The sequence below is a fragment of the Malus domestica genome, chromosome 08 (genome assembly GCF_042453785.1).
Source record: "Malus domestica chromosome 08, GDT2T_hap1".
In the NCBI taxonomy this organism is placed as follows: Eukaryota; Viridiplantae; Streptophyta; class Magnoliopsida; order Rosales; family Rosaceae; genus Malus; species Malus domestica.
The window spans coordinates 11,169,775-11,188,712 of record NC_091668.1 but is presented as its reverse complement, the minus strand read 5'-3'; the positions used below and the strand labels follow the sequence as shown (position 1 = coordinate 11,188,712).

The following is an 18,938-nucleotide window of genomic DNA, read 5'->3' as shown; positions in this document are numbered from 1 at the left end:
TGCCTAATGCCTCTAAAACTTTGCAAGAGTTGTTTCGGGTTGGAATTAAAGAAGACAACTAGGCAAGGAAAAGCACAATTTGCATTAAATTTGAAAGCGCACCCAAAAGGCCACCAAAAAAGCTCGATTAAATTGCTTTGTCACCTGTACAGCAAAGCTTGAGTTGGAAATATTAATGAAATCGAATAATTTGTATAAGGGGACGAGAAGGAGACGGTCCCCTCTACTTATATTATGATACATGATCTACCTGCTCATATTTTGGGTATAGAAAAATCTCTTCCCATTGTCAAGCCACCCAAATTGCAAAGTTCTAAACCTCTCGCACAAGCCACCCAAATTCACTTGGGTGCGGTGGGAAGATGTAAGCCTTAAATTCCAATGCTGTTAAATGGAAATGGTAAAAGAAACCCCAGTGGTTTTGGTCAAGCATCAAGACCAGAAGGGGTTTTATTTAGAACAAGAATTTAAGGGCATTTTTCACTCAGTTAGTTAAGTACATTCTCCTATGTTGCTATGCATACCATACGAGGTCTCGAATTTGAAAACCCCCTCCCTCAATATCGATTGTATTAGAACGAAAAATAACAAATAGTAATTTCAATCAACATCTTACGCAGCCACAAGCAATTATTGAAGCATGAGAGAAAAACAAAGGAAATTATTGGTCTGAGAGTTCCAAAATTGCATTAGAAAGAACAGGAAAACAAGTGCATGTGCATGGAGGAGCAGGAAGACCCATTCCCAGATCCTGAATCCTGGAAGACCTTCGTCTCAACGGATAATAATCGTTCCCAGAACATGAACCGGGGTATTCGCTTTCTATAATACCTGAATTTCAAGATTCAGTAGAGTCAAGGAATGCATCCAAATTCATACGATTAGTCATAATCTACACATTCAACATCCCAAACGAATGGAATCAGTTTTTCTTGGTTAAACGCTGAACAGAAGACAAAAGTAAACCAACCGGAAGCTTATGTAAACCGACGGATGATGAATTGTTTTATCAAGGAACATCTCTACCATGTGAGCACAGTAATGAATTCAGATATGCTGTGAACCGAACATGTTTAAACATTTCTACGGTGCATCATTGTCATTCAAAGAACTAATTGCCATGTTTTGGTGGAGATAGATGCAAAAAGTAAAAACAGAAAGGAGCTGTTAGTAACCATATGCAATCTTTTGGTATCAACTTTATTTACGATAAGCCTCCACATCTGCAATCCGCATTGCGGGCTTGCTCTTCCTCTGTTGATATTTGGCAAACGAATACCAAACTCCGCCAGCTGTGTTGATAACCAGTCCAGTTACATTCAAAACATGTACTTGCACGCCACCCAGTAGTACAAAACCAAGGGTCTGAGAAGCAATGAAACACATATAAACAAATTTTCTCACAAATATTTGTCTCAAAATAAGATGGAATAAAACTTAATTCCCAAAATCGTCATTTAGCCTACAGAAAACGAGGTAGTTCAGTCATACCGTGGACCCAACCCCTTTTAGGACTCCAACGATGGTTGTTGTTAGAGCGGAGTTGACTATCGTACATAAGAACATGGTGAAGTTGAGAGCAATGCCCATAATAAATGAAAGAATGAGGATCACCAGAAAATATAAGGAATTACTCTGCAAAAACAGAAAAATTCATGTCAGTTATATAATGCATGATCTTTCTAAGAAGAACTCAGTGCCACAGCAATAATCCCAAGGCCCCCCGAAGAAATCTTCACATGGTTACTACTTATATGAACAGCCAGCTATGCAACTGTATATCCACTAATCCAGAATCCCAAGGTAAATTCAAACAACACAAAATCAGAAAAATTAGTGGAGCGAGGCGTATTGCCAGCTCCCACCATATTGCTGAAATTGATATCACCCCCTGATCTAGGAGTTCATATTGCTGGATGCAGGCCAAAAGAAAACTAGGACTTCTCGATGGGCTAAACTAATATGTACAAAGACAGTAATCCATTTCCAGATACAAATCCAACAATTTAAGCAGTCAATCATCTACTGTTTCCATAGTTATTAGAATCAATACAAATAGAATCCCACATAAAAAGAGAATGATTCAAATACTTATATAAAGAAAAAGTTAAAGTCTGACCTTTGCAATTAGTAATGATAAAGAATTTGGAAATTCTCCTGTAGCTACAATGAGAAGCATAAAAAACGGAAGAGACAGAAAGCTGTTATAGTACATGATCTCAACTGATGATAGCCCATCTTCCGCACCAGATTGCTCCACCAACACAAGGTACATGGTCTAAATATGAAGTGCTTCTATGAGCTTAATTACCATAACATACAATTCGAAGCAAGTAAAGCACAAACCAGTCGGTGAACAAAAACATCAAAACCAACCTGGAAAAAAACAGAAGTAAGGGCCATGCTATATCCAAAAAGGTCAAATGAAAAATCTCCGAGTGCAGCTATCAGAACCCCTACTGCAGTCAATAATACTGAAAGACACACCTGAAACATGAAAGAGAACTGAGTATTGTCAAATCTAAAACATGAAAGAGAAGAAAATAAAATTAAATGCAACTCAGTATTGTCAAATTTAGTGGTAACGAAGATGCTTCTTTCCAGGACTTTAGCATTATATTTCTCATCTTCAATGAATAAGTTTTGACAGGTGACTCTTTAAAATCAAGCATCCTTTATCTACATTTATAAGGCCAACTTATTTACGAAGGAAAGTATCATTATGTCACAAGACATTTCGTTCCAAATATTATGCCAAATACAGATGATTTATCTTTGTTATCACCAAGCAGCAAGTGAAAGCTATCATCACAGAGACCCTTCTCAACATAAATAATTATATTTTGAAAAGCTGAGTGCATTAGCGAACGGTTCTGGTAAGCAATGAGAAAATGACTTGCCAGTAATAATGTGAATCCAACACAAGATGTTACTTATTCTCATCCAACGTAACTTAGCTTATGATTGCAGACCACTTAATCAGAACCAAAAGAAAGCACATCAAAGACTAATGTAATCTAGCTTCCATTTTAAACAACATTATACTGTTGGTCAATCATGTAGGTTTTCTTATGGAACTTTTACATCATACGTTTCAAAGACTAAATAGTATCCTTCTCATATTCCAGTTGGGGAAAGAACAAGTTTAGGTTTAACTTACACAAACACTAAACAAAAAAAGAAGCATAACAAATCCTATCAAATGTATAAACAAACGTTAAGTTTAATAAGACAGACATCATCAAACAATGTACAAGCTGATCAAATAAAGACAAGACATTACCTGTATTGGGGGTCTCCCCTTCCCTGAGAAGAATCCAGCTACAAGCACAGCAAGCGGTGTGAGCCTTTTGATAGCAATATACATGGGAATGTTAACTCCCTTAAACTGGCCAAAGCAAACGCCACATTAGCATTATAAAAAAGCGACACAGGGAGAAGTTTTTTCGCGGTGGACATTTCTAGTCCTCTTGATCTCGTGTATCCCAATCCTCGACCAACATGTATAAGCAAAGCAGTTGCCAATTGCTAAAACAATAAGGAAACGAAAGAAGGCTCATTATGCACAACCAAGCAGAAAACACTTACAAATTACCAAGACAATAAAGAAATACAAGACGGGTCATTGCGAACAATCAAGCAAGGGTATCTTAATCTCATGAATTAAAAGAACGATATTCGAATTGTTAAAGTAATACCTGCATTGTGAGAAGGGTCATTGAATGTGAGTACTCCATAATAACTGCTTTATTGATAAAAACCATTGCCATGGAAGCAGCCCCATACGACAAGGCCACAGACAAACTGCATTCACAGTTCAAACACAACAAGACTAAGAAAATCAATCAACAATTTTAGATTCAAAACGTCGAAAAGTCGCAACATTTATACATTTTAACATAGTTAACATGTTCTTTGCTTACATTTGTAATCATCAAGCTAAAATCTGTGTCAAAACAACATAAACCCAAAAGAAAACACTTGGGACAGACAGAAAGACAACCTCAAAAACGAGCTAGCTTCTGTCTCAATACGTTTCTCCATGGCCATATCTAAGCTTTCAAACACAAATCCTTTGTTTTGGATCAGTGTCAAATGAGCTCAGTGGGAGCTATTGTTTGACCAAACCTACATGATAAATTTTTCTTGTTTGACAAAAAATGTTCAAATCGATGAAAACCCAAATCTCGAAATCAGGGAATTGGATTCTATTGGACCCAGGACTGATGAACGACGAAACCGATCCAATTCGAGAGTAAATTGCATCGACAGAGACAGGAAGTCCAGCAAGTGGAGTGAGGAGAGTGTGGAGGGGGAGAGAGAGAGAGTAACGGTGTAACGGAAAGCCGGAAAGGGAGGAAAGGGAATGTGAAAAATGGGAAGCGAGAAATGGGAAATGTGAAAGATTGGAGCATGATAGGGAAGCTCTGCGTTTTCAAATTTTAAGGTTTTTATATTTTCTGTTGCGACTTCCGAAGAGAAAAATTAAACCCTTTTCTTCGTCGGAAAATTTAAAATCTTATATCGAAATCGAATATTTTTTTTGGTCGGAAAATTAATATGTTTTTATAACAGGTTATAATTTTTCTTGTTCCCTTATTAGGAAAACACATCTTCACATGGGAAAATTTTTACAAAAATATGCAATATCACAATTAAAAGCTCAACTAAAATGTTTTTCTAAAGTTGTTTGATACAATGTTTTAGTTTTTAGAGTTGATGCAACGTTTTTGAGCTTGCGAGTAAGTAACACTTCGTAACCATGAACACCTTTTTGTTGAAGCCAAAAAGTGGGAGGTCCTGAGTTCGATGCTCCGAGCTAGTGAGTCTGCTTGACTGTTGTCACGGGGCATGGTGAAATTCCCCATAGCCTTTATGGATGTGGAAGTGGTGAATAACTGTAACTTGCCATTAGTTGTCCTCCTTTTAACAAGAGAAAATATTTCTCTCTTCTCAAGCATGTTTATAACTTCTTGACATGACCTTTGGGGGGCGTTTGTTGCACCGGACTGTCTTGGACTGGACTAGCTTCAGGGACTAAGCCGGACTAGCTTAAACTAGACTAAGCTGGACTGACTTAGTGAAGCGTTTGATACAGTGTCAGACTAAAAAGCAAAACTATAATATTATATTATTTAATCTATATTTATTAATATTTTATTTTTAATTTAATATATCAATTAATATTTTATTATTACTTTATCTTTTCCCTATTTTTCTACAACCCTCTCCTATCTGTACATTCATTTTTTTCTCCGCCTCTCCGTCCCCATTCCCCTTTTCTGCCATTTTTGTCCCACCTTTTTTTTATTGCAAATTCTCTTCCTCTTCACTTCATCTTCTTCGCCTCCTACCTCTGCACTTCACCTCTCTTTTTTGCCTCTTCACAGCCTTTTCACTGCCTTTGCACTTCGCCTCCTGCCTCATTTTTTTCCAATGAGTTGCAGGTTTCCCGACGGGTTTTCCAACTAAACCTCATCGGATTTTTTTTTTTTTTGGAAGACACTAAACCTCATCGGATTAGACGAGGTTTGCACCATTAACAAACTCTTCCCCATCTCTTGTCCCATATTCGAGCTTTGCATGCTCGATCTGTCATGGATTCGGAAAAAAAAAAACCCAAACCGTCCGAGACTTCCAGGCCATTTTCCGGCCACCTCTGATCAACTTTTGGCCTCGATTCAGGTAGAATCGTAATCCCCTCACTCCCATCTTCAATTTGGTATTTTATATGAAAATTGGTTATGAAAAGCATCCCATGGTTTTCGAGGGTGAGTGGTCAAGGAGCAAGGCGAGGAGAGGAGAGGGGGAGAGAAGGGACAATCTTAGCTAGTCTCATGGTTTTCAAGGGGTTTCGTTAAGACTAGCTAGTCCCGGATTTAGTCTAGGCGAGTGAGACTTAGTCTCATTAAACCTAGTCCCTGTTAGGAGCAAACATGGGACTGGACTAATCCTTAGTCTAGTCCAGTCCAGTACACTTTAGTGAGGGCAAACAAACACCCCCTTGGTGTTTTCACAATGTCCTTCTCAAGAATCCTATTTAGGAAATAAATATTCATTAAGTATAAATGAGTCCAGGAATAATATTGTTCCAGTAACTACACCTCTATTAAGTAATAACTTCACTAAAATCATAGAATTGGTTTGGTCCCAACTTTATAACTTTATAAAGGTTTTACTATATTAATAACATTTAGAAGAGAGGGAGGGGCGAGTGGTTTAGGGGTGCAATAGTTTTTTCCTCTCCCAAGAAAAGTAGGTGTCATACATGTGTTTATTGACGAAAAAGTAGTCTCGCCTAATTTTGCTCTACTTTTTCTCCCTATATGAGATTGAGAATTTGTAATGTAACCAATTATGTGTCATTTTACATTGTAAAATGATAGATTGTCATGGTGAATATAGTATGATTCTGGGAAATACCCAAAAATGGGACAATTTCTTAATCTTGGGATAGAAATAGGACATTTCAAATATGCACATGACATTTTGAAATGACCAAATTGTCCTTCCATATAAATGGGTTATCCAGAAATTTCAACCGTCATTTCTCATTTTGTAGAGAGAGAAATAGAGAGGAGAAAGAGAGAAAATATCTCTCGACCAATTCCAATTCGAAGAACCCTACCCATCTTTTTCATCCAAGAGCTCTCTCTCTAACCCACCCATCTTCTTCATCCAAACTCTCTCTCTCCTCTCTCTATATTTCGAATATGCACAAGAGCTCTCTCTAACCCACCCATCTTCTTCGATTTTTACCTTTTCATTTGTAGGTTTTGAGAACTGGGTTTACTTAATTTTGCTTTTTGATTGACGGATTTTTGGAGTTGAAGTGATTGGTTTGGTGTTTCTTGAAGGAGACCTAAATCCTTCAATTTTTAACATTTTTTTATCATATCGCTTATTTATATGTGGGTTTTCATTTCTTCTATCTTCTCCCTCCTTCTGCTCCCCCTCTCGATCCAAATTTACAAGCACTAAAATAGAGTTTTGCTTTTGCTGCAATTAAATAAAAAAAATGTATTAGAGGTCAATTGCCTTTTGAAGAAGAGATATATTTGAGGGAAAACAGAGAAATTAGAGTGGAGAGAAGGACGAGAGAAGGATATGGATGAAATTGTTTCGCGTAATCGTTCGCTCTCTTCGTATTAAGCTTGCTTATACACTACATGTATACGACATGCACATGTTATGCTCATAGATCTAAGCTTAACCCAAAAACCCATAGCTCACATCTCTCTCTTCGAAATCAGAAAAATGACGCAATCAGATAAATGACCCTAAACTTTATATGAAGAATTGAAGATTCATTAATTTGAATTTGGTATCAAATTTGATTGGGTTCAAATATTTCAAGGATTTGAAAATTGTAGTTTGAATGGGCACGAAAGAACCCAACTGAATCAAAGAAAATTGTTTCACAAACTTGCTCACTTTTTTCTTATTTGCAGGGCTTGCCTCTGAATAAAAAGAAAAAGTAGTAAACTACGTTAACGCGAAGAGTATCAAAGATGTAAATATGCACCATATACACTATATGCACACCATATGCACATAATATGTATAGTACTTGACATAATATGCACATAGTGGGAGAAACTTTAACGGCAACATATTGATATAGTGAATACAATTAACACATAATTGTTATGTATATAAGGTTACAGTGATAGTTTGAAAAGTCTCGTTACGTATATCAACCACCACTTAATCGTGCACGTGGAAAACATGATACTTGTTATCGTTATCTCATGGACACGCATGACCCTTAATGTCCTCTAAGCTTTTTCTTAATTTTGTTTTTCGCTAAGGCTAACTAGGTTGTGGTCATACTCGCTAAATTCCGAGGCACAAAATACGTGCATCATAACTAGTGAACATTCTCTGCTTCTCATATTAAGATGTAGCCATGCACACCACATGCACATTACGGAAAAAATTTCACAAATTTCAGCAATTGAACACTTGAACCAGAATTGTTCCATCCCAATTTTCTAGCACGTCAAAACTTGAAATTTATTCCATAACCCATACACCCCAACATGAAACACAAACCCGAATTTAACTCCTAAGTATTAATTATCTTACAAACAACTCATTTATTTCATAAATCATTGATGAAGCAACTTGGAACTAAACACCCTACCTTACTATGCCTGCTGAAGCTTTAATCGCCAAAAAAAATGGAATTTTTCGGTCAAAACAGAAAATATGTTACAAAACTCATCTTACTCTTCTCACCTCTCTCTTGCATCCCTTTGTTCGAAATCAGATGTATGAGGTCAACCTAAAACCCAGCTCACTCTTCTCGCCTTTATTTGGACTTCCTTCTCTTTGAAATCAGAGCTAAACCCAGAGCTTAGAGAGCTATCTCGACATCTCTCTTTTCCAAATGAGAACAATGATGCAATGGGGTGATGATTTTTAGCATTTATATGTGGGTATTTTAGTAATTTCGATTTTGTGCATGGTGAGCATGGCTTGTGTGTGGCCGGTTTATCCTATTTCTGTCCCAATATTAAGAAATTGTCCAATTTTGGAGTATTTCCCTATGATTTTTCAACTCCCACCATGTCACAAGTTCAAACTCTTCCCCCACCACCCCCTGCCTAAAAGGATACCTGAATACAAATATTCTCCTCAAAGCTTAAGGGGGGTGTATTGTATATGAAATTTGATGGACTTTACTTGTTTAAGAAATCTAGATGTATTCAATACAACTTTTAAGGAGTCAATAAATAAAGGTATTTGTTTTTTACTTCTAAAAAATCTACTAAAATCTTGTGGTATTCAATTACAACTTTTTGCAAGCCTATAAAAGTCTAGGCATATTCAAAATTTCATTGATTTAAAGGATTTTAAAATGTCATGGACTTGGGTGCTTTTATAGTGGGGTTATTGTGATATAAATTCTATCCCTACCCTTAGACCATCTCCAACCCTGGGCTAAAAGCCAAATTACCCCCCCAAATTACCCCCCAAACACTCTCCAATCCATGCTAAAATTTTAGGCTAAATGCCAAATGCTATTTCTGGGCCAAATACCCCCCAGCTTTCCCCCCGGGCTAAATGCGAAATGTTTATCGGAATTTAAATTTTTTTAGATTAAAATGTTCATAAAATTAATTTACAATAATCTACATATTTTTTTAAAAAAAAAATTGATTTAAGAAAAAAATTTAGGCTAATTTTGATTCTTTAATAATTCCGGGCTAAAATTTTAGGGTAGAAGGGTTGGAGCAGAAAAGATGTTTCTGGGCTAAAAGCTAAATTTTCCAGGCTAAAAAATTTGGCTTTTAGCCCAAGGGTTGGAGATGGTCTTATGATTTTGACGGATTTCATTATTTTTCATTTTTTGATAATATACTCAACCACCTACCATAATGTCATCACCACCACCTTATCATGACCATCCCACCATCAAAATTGTCATCATCGTTGTCACCACCGTCATTGGCATGAGCATCATGCCATCATCACCACCATACCACGTCGTCCTACGACCATCTTTTTTACCGTCGTCATCACCACAACCATGCCACACCACCTTCAACATGACCGCAACCTCTACTACCATCATCACCACCCCATCACTACCTTTTGAGTCCAATGATATATTGCCACATTGCCACGTGGATTGTAAAAAAAAAATGTAATAAGAATAAAAAGGAAAAAAGAAAAAGTAATAAACGCCCACCTCCCTACCAGCCCCGCAACGCACTCCCTTCCTCCTTTGCCCGCAAATATTCTTCAACACATCCGTAGTTGTAACAATGGATGTACGCAGGACACGGCAAACGAAAAATCACAACGAAGAGCAACTTAATTGCCGTGGAATCACACAAATTCTCAAACAAGTGAAAAATTCTTATCCAAAACCTTCCCGCTGTACTTTCTTCGTTGTCACGTAGGATCAAAGTAAAAAATGTTTGATAGACGAATTAAAGGAAACTTTGCATGAACTAAAGATTCTGAATTTATTTGTTAGTCAGGTAAAACGTTTGCAGTACTATTTCTTACATGCATTAACATTAATACAATATCGAAAAGAAATAAAAAACACGAAAAAAAAGAAGGAAGAAGTTGGCATTTCCTAATCAGGTCTGTTTTTCACCTTGCTGAAGCTCTTGCACTCATGGATGAGTGGTAGTTGGTGCTTCTTTGTTTCCTGTAAGAAGAATACACATCGTCGTACTGGCTTGCCTCATTTGGATTAGCTGTGGCCCCTAGTCCCAACCTTCCCGACCCACTCTTTCTATCTACACTTCCATCAGCATAAGCCCCCGTCTCAGGGTCTATCTGCAGGTTTGGGGGTGGAGGGATGCAAGCTCCACCCTTGCGTGCCACAGGCTCTCTTTCGTAATCATCCTCGTCCCTGCCATCTGAATTATTAAGGGGCCCTTCAGAAGGGTTAACTTCTCCAATCTCCTTGAAGAATTTCGACACTCTATCGAGAATTTCTGACTGATGTACGGTGGATGGAGGTATAACGGTTGGAATGTCCAAAGGGCTCATCTGCGAGTATGGCACACCACTGCCAATCTGCATCTTTCTGACCATCTCAGGAATAAGACCAGGTGGGAACAACGGATATGGCGGCAACTTCTCCCCACCACTAGCAGGTTGACCTGGCAGTAAATGGGGTGGGGGTTGTTGGTTTGCTGGTAGAACGGAAGATGTTACGGGCATGGACCCGGGAAAAGCAACAGGAGGGACTGAATTCGGAAGAAATTGCTGGGATGGCATCGACAGAGGCATGCCTTGGCCAGGAACTGCATGTTTATCAAGGTGATCTTGATCATGTGAACTGGAAACAGAACTTTGCCTATCCGTCCATTGAAATGCGTTGTGGTTTGTTGTCTGTGGTGGCAATCCTGCATCAAAATAAAGAAAAAAATAATTAATGTGTAGGACAAACCAGTTTATAGAACCCAGTCGCCCGAAATTTGGTAGCCTAGACATACATACAACACAGAAGCCTACCGCCTACCTGCTGCTGATTCTGCTGAAGCAGTGGATAAGTCTTTTGGAATCCCCGTAAAAGAATTACTTGATGGTCCACCAAGCATCTCATTCCTAAGTGTATCAATAGTATCCTGATCATAAATGTTCTTAGAAGCCCATAACTGTAAAATTTGCTGCAACTTCAATTGATTGTCCTCTGTGATTTGAGGGTTGTGATAAATCCTTGCAAGCATGGAACCTAAGATAGGTTTGAAAGCAAGTGATTCATTATCAAGGCCTTCAACAGTCCGCCGATGCGAGCTGTAAATTCAAAGGCAAAGAAGGGATCGTCAAAGAATTATTCGGACTATCATCAACCAACCGTGTCAAAGAAAACAAAAGGCAAACAAGAAAAGAAACCTCTAAATTCTTTAATGACACTACCACCATACACTCAGAAAATTAAACAAGTGAGGCTAGATATTAGAAGGATTGTAGTGCACATAAACAAAAACAGAGACTTGTATGAAAGATGGAGCTTTTTCAATACCAGCTCTTTCATATTGTAAAGAAACAAGAGCTATGGCAAACTTATAGATGATCTGTTGATCTGCCAGCCCCTGTGGCAACAGAAAAGGGCACACACACATATATCCCTGTAAACGATCACCCATCATCCCTACGAAAAAAGTATACATTGCTAAAAAAACAAAGCCTCTGTCTCCGTACAAACTTGTTCAAAGGCCACACCCATCTTCCTTCTTATTTTTATACAAAATGGAAAACAAACATCACCCAAGCACTAACCCATCGATTAACTGTGTTATTAAGAAGTAAGAACTATAACAACTAATGTTGTTAAAACTTCCAATGATTTCATGGAAATATAATTCTTCTGTGAGACGTAGTGTAGGCTGTTATCCAGATTTTAAATAGGCAATTACACAAGTAAATGTTTCCACTGAAATCGCCGGCACAGCTCAAAAAACAAAAATTTATCTTTTTAGACTTGCATTCCATTGGACTCGACCCAAAACATATCCGAGCAAAAGCAACAAATCACAGTTAAGCAGGCAAAAGCAAACAAGAATTCTGCAATTGCAACGAATGAACAATGCACCACTAGAATTACCTGTCAAACAAAATATCATTTGCAAGATATATCACATGAAGCTGCCTCTCAGAATCATCCAAGCCAAACACCCTCTCCCGAAGAGCCTCAGCCAATGCCGGCGCAAATATTGACCGCTGCATAAACCAAAATTTCGCTCCTTTAATCGACTCTTTGGTCCCATTCAGCGTCATAAGCACATTGTTAAGCTCCATTGCAACCTCAGAGGGAAGCGGTCCCGAGAGCCCTTTGAAGGGCTTGGATGGAGACTGGTCGTACTCTGTCCGCCCGTACACTCCGAACGGCTGCCCGTGTCGCTGCTGCTCGTAGAAATAAGCCGGTGGAGGCCCGCCCATCATTGCCGCAGATGGGGGCGCGTTCATCATGGGGTTTGGGGGCGGGCGCAGCATGTGCATCGACCCGGGTGGGAATCCAGCTGGGTTGAAAGATCCGCCTGGAGCCCGGGTCGATATCCAGAGCTTGTAACGGTAATAGCCATGGCCTTCGCCGCCGAACAAGAAAGCGTACTCGGGATTATCCTGCTGCTTCTCCCGGATCATGGCTTCGAACTCCGGGCCGTTCTTGGCGGAGTACTCGACGAGCTTATCGATCCGTTTGTGGAGCTCCGGGTCGGAAGGAGGAGCAGACGGCGGAGGCTGGGGAGAGTCGTAGGTGGGCCCGGCGTGGAAGGGGGAGGGAACCAATGGAGGGGGAAGGTGGGGAGCGAAGGACGGAGGAGGGAGGTGGTGGGGGTGAGGAGGGGCGTGGGGAAGTACTTGTGGCTGCCCGTGGGGATGATAAGGGAATTGTTGCTGCAGAGAAGGGTGGGGACCCACGAACTGTGGTGGGCCTCCGTGGAACTGTTGGGTTTGGGGCGGGTACCCGAATTGCTGCTGTTGGGGCGGTTGTTGTGGCTGCTGCTGCTGTTGAAGGCTGGTGGCTGCTTGGCGCTGTTGTTGGGCGTAGGCCATGGCGGAGGCGGCGTAGTCGTGAGGCTGGCGATCCATTGCAGCGCTGAGTGTGAAAACAGTAGAAGTGGTGTTGTCTCTGAGTGATAGACTGCCTCCGAAACGAATCCCTAATTTGACTTTTATTTCGTCTTCCGCCAATTTGATTTTGGGGATTTTGGGGGAAGCTCAAATCCACCTGGGTTTACTTTAGGGCTTCAAACGATCGTGTATAATTTAACATGATTTGAGAAAGCGTGGGCCATGCTAATGCTAATTTTTCTGTATTCCAATTTCATCGAATGTTCGAGACGGAATTGAATCTGCTCCGGACGTATAGGGTGCGTTTGGTACGTGGGACAGGACGGGGCGTTCCGTCCCGCGTTTGCGCGTTTGGTGCGTCAAAAATGGGTGGAACGGGCTGTTCCACGGGACAGATTTTGGATGTTTTTGCGTTCCACCTCCCCCCTGGAACGGGTTTGTTCCACGTCTGTGGAACACAATGTTTTACCATTTTAAGACAAATATACCCCATGTCTTTTTCAAAAATTACACATTCGTTCCGTCCCGTCCCGTTCCGTTCCGTCCCGTCCCGTCCCGTTCCGTCCCGTCCCGTCCCGTCCCGTCCCGTCCCGTCTGCGTACCAAACGCACCCGATAAAATCATCTTTGATTAGTGTGTAAAAGAAATTAGAGTCCTTGATTTTATACGGTGAGTTAGGAAAATAAGTTAATGACAACCGTTGAATTCAATTTGTAAGGTGTAAATATATTGATCCCTAAACTTTGAACACTGAGGTCGTGGATCCAATTCTGGACAATCAATTTTTAATGGACATAAAGAAGATTTTTTTTTTTTGTCAATGACATAAAGAAGATTAGCATACTTAGTAAATTTGCATATAATACATATATTAATAAGTACGTATGTATTTTTTTTAAATATTTTCATTTTCTGTATATGTTTTGATGATCTTAAATTACACGTTGTTAAGGCCTCAACATATCATACACATTATATACGTATATACTTACCTTTCACGTTATTTTCACACTTTTCTCAATAATATTCCATATCAAATTCACGTTTTTTATATGTACTTTTAACATATTTGTCGAATAATACACGTACATGGAGCTAGGGGTGGATTTTTTTGCCAAATTGCCGTGCCAACCGAATTGCCAACCGTGCTATACCGATTTTGTGCCAAATTTTTTGTACCAATCGGTAATGGTACGGTATTGTACCGTACCGAAATTTCATGGTACGGTATTGGTAATGGATGCCATTACCACGGTATTACCGTACCATACCGAAAATACAATATAATTTATAATTTATAAATTATATAATAGATAATTATATAACACATATTTATAATATTCCAATAACTTGAAAATAAAACCCTACTTATATTAGCATTGTTGTTGGTGACTTTGATCTCTTAAAATTGTGAAAATCAAACACAAAAGAGTTTCTAATTCTTTCACAAATAGCCAAAATATCTTTGTAACCCCCACTTTTACTGCTGCTAGTGAAAATGCATTTAGCCTTGGGAGGAGGGTTGTGGACCCTTTTAGGGTATCCTTGACTCCTAAAATAATGGAGGCACTAGTGTGTACTAGTGGTTGACTTAGGGCAGATGAAGTAAATTTCTACAAGGAACCAACGGAATATATGCTTCAATTTTATAAGGAAATGGAAGAAGAGAAAACAAGAAAGATATGCTTTAATTTTTTTAGTAAATTTGTTATTAAATGGTTTTAGAGGTTGCACTTGGTGCGATGGCAAGTAACTTCACCCATGAGCGGTAGGTCTCGGGTTCGAGACTTGGGAGCAGCCTCTCCATAAAATGGGAGTAAGGCTAGCCGACATTCACCTCTCCCAGACCCTGCGTAAAGCGGGAGCCTTGTGCACTAGGTACGACCTTTTTTTGTTATTAAATGGTTTTCAACTTTAATTCTTCTTGCTACTAATTAATATGATTTCTTTGTTTGTAATGTATGCTTGACACAAACTCAATCTTCTACAAGTTCAATGCCTCCTCCAAAAGCTTCGACATCTCAAGCTTGAATAACTGATCAATGAATTTTCCTTTTTGAAGTTTACTTCCAATTTTCATTTGGTTTGAAACTTTAATTTCTATTTGGATTGTTAACTTCTATTTGTTTTGGTTCGTAACTTCTATTTGGATTGTAAGCTTAATTTTCATGATGAATCTTGATGCATCATTTGAATTATTATGTGTGTGAATTGTGAATAATGAATAATAGATGAATTTAATCAATAATATATGAGATAAAGGTACAAAAAAAAAATTTTTGCCCTTGAATTGGGTTAAAAAAACAAAAACAAATTTTGTCCCAAAACAAAATGGCAATTACCATTGCCATACCATGCCAACCGAACTTTTGGCATTACCAAACTTCGGTATACCGAAAGTTTGGTACGGTAATGGTAATAGATTTTCCCAAACCGAAAGTTTGGTACGGTAATTGGTACAAGGGTTTTGGTACGGTAACCGTACCGAACCCACCCCTACATGGAGCAGTGTAGACGCAGGGCGGAGAGGGAAAGCCTTCCTCCTCCTTTGTTTCTCATTTTTCCTTTTGCTTTATTTTTTTTGTCTCAATTTTCCTGAGCTCATCTCATATTGGAACCCTCATGCAATTTGCTGTTAAAGTGCAATTTGCACTATTTGCTAGGGTGATGGAAGCGATCACTCTAAGTGTGGCTCGCTCACCCTTATTTTCCGTTGATCTAGTTGTTCTGTTTGGTTCGTTCTCTTGGTAGCAGTGGCCTTGCAATGGAGGCACGTTTGACTTGGTGGTGGCTGCTAGTTTCCTCCGTTTTTAGGATTTTTGTTGTTTTTTCAGCTGGATTCTTTTGGGCCTTTATTTTGTATTTGTTTTTTTTTATTTGGCTTGTATTTAAGTTTTGAGCTGTTTTTTGGGCTTTTTTTTTTTTTTTTGTATTAGTCTTTTTGTTTAATGAAAGTAACTTAGATTGAAAATGAAAAAAGACGAATCTCTACTAATAGAATTCCAGAAGTTTGTTTGGTGTCTTAAGGTTTCACCAAAAAAAATTGGACACAAAAGCCCTTGAAACAAAAAAAATAAAAACTGAAGTAAATTATGAAACTAAATGTTTCATGGGTATTTGTGTAAATAAAACAGAAAAAAAAATTGACAAAAAAAAGGAAAAAAAAATTCAAACGTGGGGAAAGGTTGGAGAATAATTAGAAAGTTTGCCATGGTGTTGGATATGTAATCTTCAACCGCCGCCGCTTCGCTCCTGCGCCCGCGCCGCGGCTTTCTCGGGATCGTCGCTGGATTAGCATGTTCAGTTTTCAAATTGCATAGTAGTTTCCGTACAGTTTTCGAACTCACTAATTCGTAGCGGAAACCAAACCACCCACCCACGTCTATCTTCTATTCCCCCATTTTCTGATCAAACTTCTTCCTCACACAAACCTCTTTATACAATCGTTCATTCTACAGACTCTGTAACCTGCCATAATTCCACGTCCAACTCTTTTCTTTCTATTTTCTTACCGCTGCCTACCACTCCGTATTCTCTGTTCTTCTTTCCCTACTCTTTCTCTACAGGTTTCAGTTTCACCCATTTGCATGCTAAGAATCTACACAAATCGGTAAGAAAATCACTTTGCACCCTCCCACAATTCCACATACAACTCTTTTATTTCTGTTTTCTGACCGCTGCCTACCACTCCATATTCTCTGTTCTTCTTTCCCTACTCTTTCTCTACATGTTTCAGTTTCACCCATTTGCATGCTAAGAATCTACACAAATCGGTAAGAAAATCACTCGCACACATACATGGAAGTATATTAGCACAATTCTGTGAAGATTTTTGATATTTTTCTTACATTTTCCTACATTTTCTAGGCAATTAAACACATGAATGCTACCATCAGCTAACCACACTAACGTTAACTGATTTTCCTGCATTTTTTTTTCAATTTTCCCGCATTTTATGATGCCAATAATTAGACAAGTGATAATAAAATTTAAAGAACAAACAATGACGATAAAGGCTAAGGCATACATTTTCGCCGGATCTTGCTTATTAGGTGTTTGTGAAATCAAGGTTTGGACTACTAGACAACACGCCGCCTTCGGTTTGAGGTATGGAAGTCTCCAGCTTGCAATATGGAGCTCCTCCTCCTTCTCCATTTCCACTTCGGCCTCTTCACTAATCTCATGATTAAATCCTAAATGTAACAACCCATGTATCTACAAGAGGGCGTTTGAAATTCTTTCAGGTAGAAAGAACTGCTGTGAAATTCTTCCAGTTTTGGCAAGGCACTGCAATCCTACTTTTGCTCTTCCACTGCCTTCCAGGTATTTTCTCTTCATTATTTCTTGCTTTGTACTCTTTCCAACTTATATTTGTTCCTTTTTTTTCCCCAATTTATATGTTGCGGTGGAAGAGCAGAAGTCCATCAGTTTCCTTTTTTTATCGGGGTTTGTGATGATTGCTAATAAAAAAAATTCAAGTCCTTCAGTTTTATTTTTATGCAGTCTCTCTCTCTCTCTGTGTGTGTATGTCTGTCCGTCTTTTTTGTTTGTTTTTTTATAGCAACATCTGCAGGTCTTCTGTAGGCTTTCGAATTTTGGATTATATGTTGTTTTACTCTATGAATTATGGGGTAAAAAGGACACACCATTAACAATTTTGTGATTGAATTTTTATCGCAGTGGGACAACCATATCACATGCTTGCATCCCAATCTCTCCAATCACAAATGTTTTCTTTCTCTTTGGGTAAATATCAATCTAAATTTACCTTTTCAGTTCTTAAGTTTTTTTTTCCATTCATCTTTTAGGTGATGGATTTAATGCCCTCTACTGCATCTTTCAGGATGTATTTATGAGTTTGTATTTAGTATTTCTAAGTCAATTTTAGTTTTTTAAACTTCTTTCTTTGAAATTTTCATTGTGTGTTTTTTAAATTTTGGTTAGATTATGAGTTTCAATTTTGATTATCTTAATATGCTATACATGTGCTATGGAAATTAAAAAAAAATTGTTTTTATTCTTAGGATATTTACAAGAATACCCACAAAAAATGGAAAAGGAACTACCTATTGATAAGATCCCAAACAGACGTGTCTCTATTTTTACACCTGGTTGGGAGATATCTGTCGGAGTAAAAGCTACTGATCTAAGCCAACTGATTCTCAAAGAGTGGAAAAAGAAGAAGCATGAGTAGTATGTATTCTAAATTCTTTATTAAATTTGTTACAAGAAATTCTAACATTATATATACCTTCAATATATAGGTGGCGCATGAAAAAGGCTGTAGAAGAATTAAAATCTTCAACAACTTCTCGCATCATACGAATTTGGAATAAAGTCCAACAAATTAGGTACAACACCATTTCTTACCTATTTATTTTGAATGGCATTCTCTATATCATTCTACAAATTAATTATTTCAAATTATAAAATTAAAAAAATCTACAAATTAATTATCTCGAATTATAAAAAAAAACAATTTATGGGTGCAGGAAAAAGATTAATACTGACCAAACAACTTTTCTAAATACAGTAAGTATTCTCTTATTTTCATACGGAAGTATACTGTAAATTCAAATTGCATTCAATTTTCAAATATAAATAAAATTGCATTTTTTTTGCCAAACAACTTTTCTAAATACAGTAAGTATTCTCTTATTTTCATACGGAAGTATACTGTAAATTCAAATTGCATTCAATTTTCAAATATAAATAAATTTGCATTTTTTGTCAGTTTTACAAGCACCACACCCGTCTCAAAGTACAAAGGTTGAAGTACAAGATTAAGGTAACATTTCTTACTATTTAATTTTGTAAACATGATTACAATTTGTTACCTCAAACTTGACAAATTATTTATCTTTCAGTATTCTAAAAGTAACTGGAGTAAAAGT

At 38.1% G+C, this 18,938-nt stretch overlaps 1 protein-coding gene and 1 pseudogene across 1 annotated transcript; both read right to left on the bottom strand.

Moving 5' to 3' along the window:
- Window positions 1–961: 961 nt before the first annotated feature.
- On the bottom strand, window positions 962–4,191 carry LOC103428202 (UDP-galactose/UDP-glucose transporter 7-like; annotated as a pseudogene).
- Window positions 4,192–9,958: 5,767 nt separating this feature from the next.
- On the bottom strand, window positions 9,959–13,344 carry LOC103428204 (uncharacterized). The gene is made up of 3 exons (XM_017330345.3): window positions 12,077–13,344; window positions 10,991–11,265; window positions 9,959–10,874 (listed from the first exon to the last, which is right to left on the bottom strand). The coding sequence occupies exons 1-3, from the start codon at window positions 13,060–13,062 to the stop codon at window positions 10,111–10,113; spliced, it is 2,025 nt and encodes a 674-aa protein (XP_017185834.3). The 5' UTR covers window positions 13,063–13,344; the 3' UTR covers window positions 9,959–10,110.
- Window positions 13,345–18,938: the final 5,594 nt, after the last annotated feature.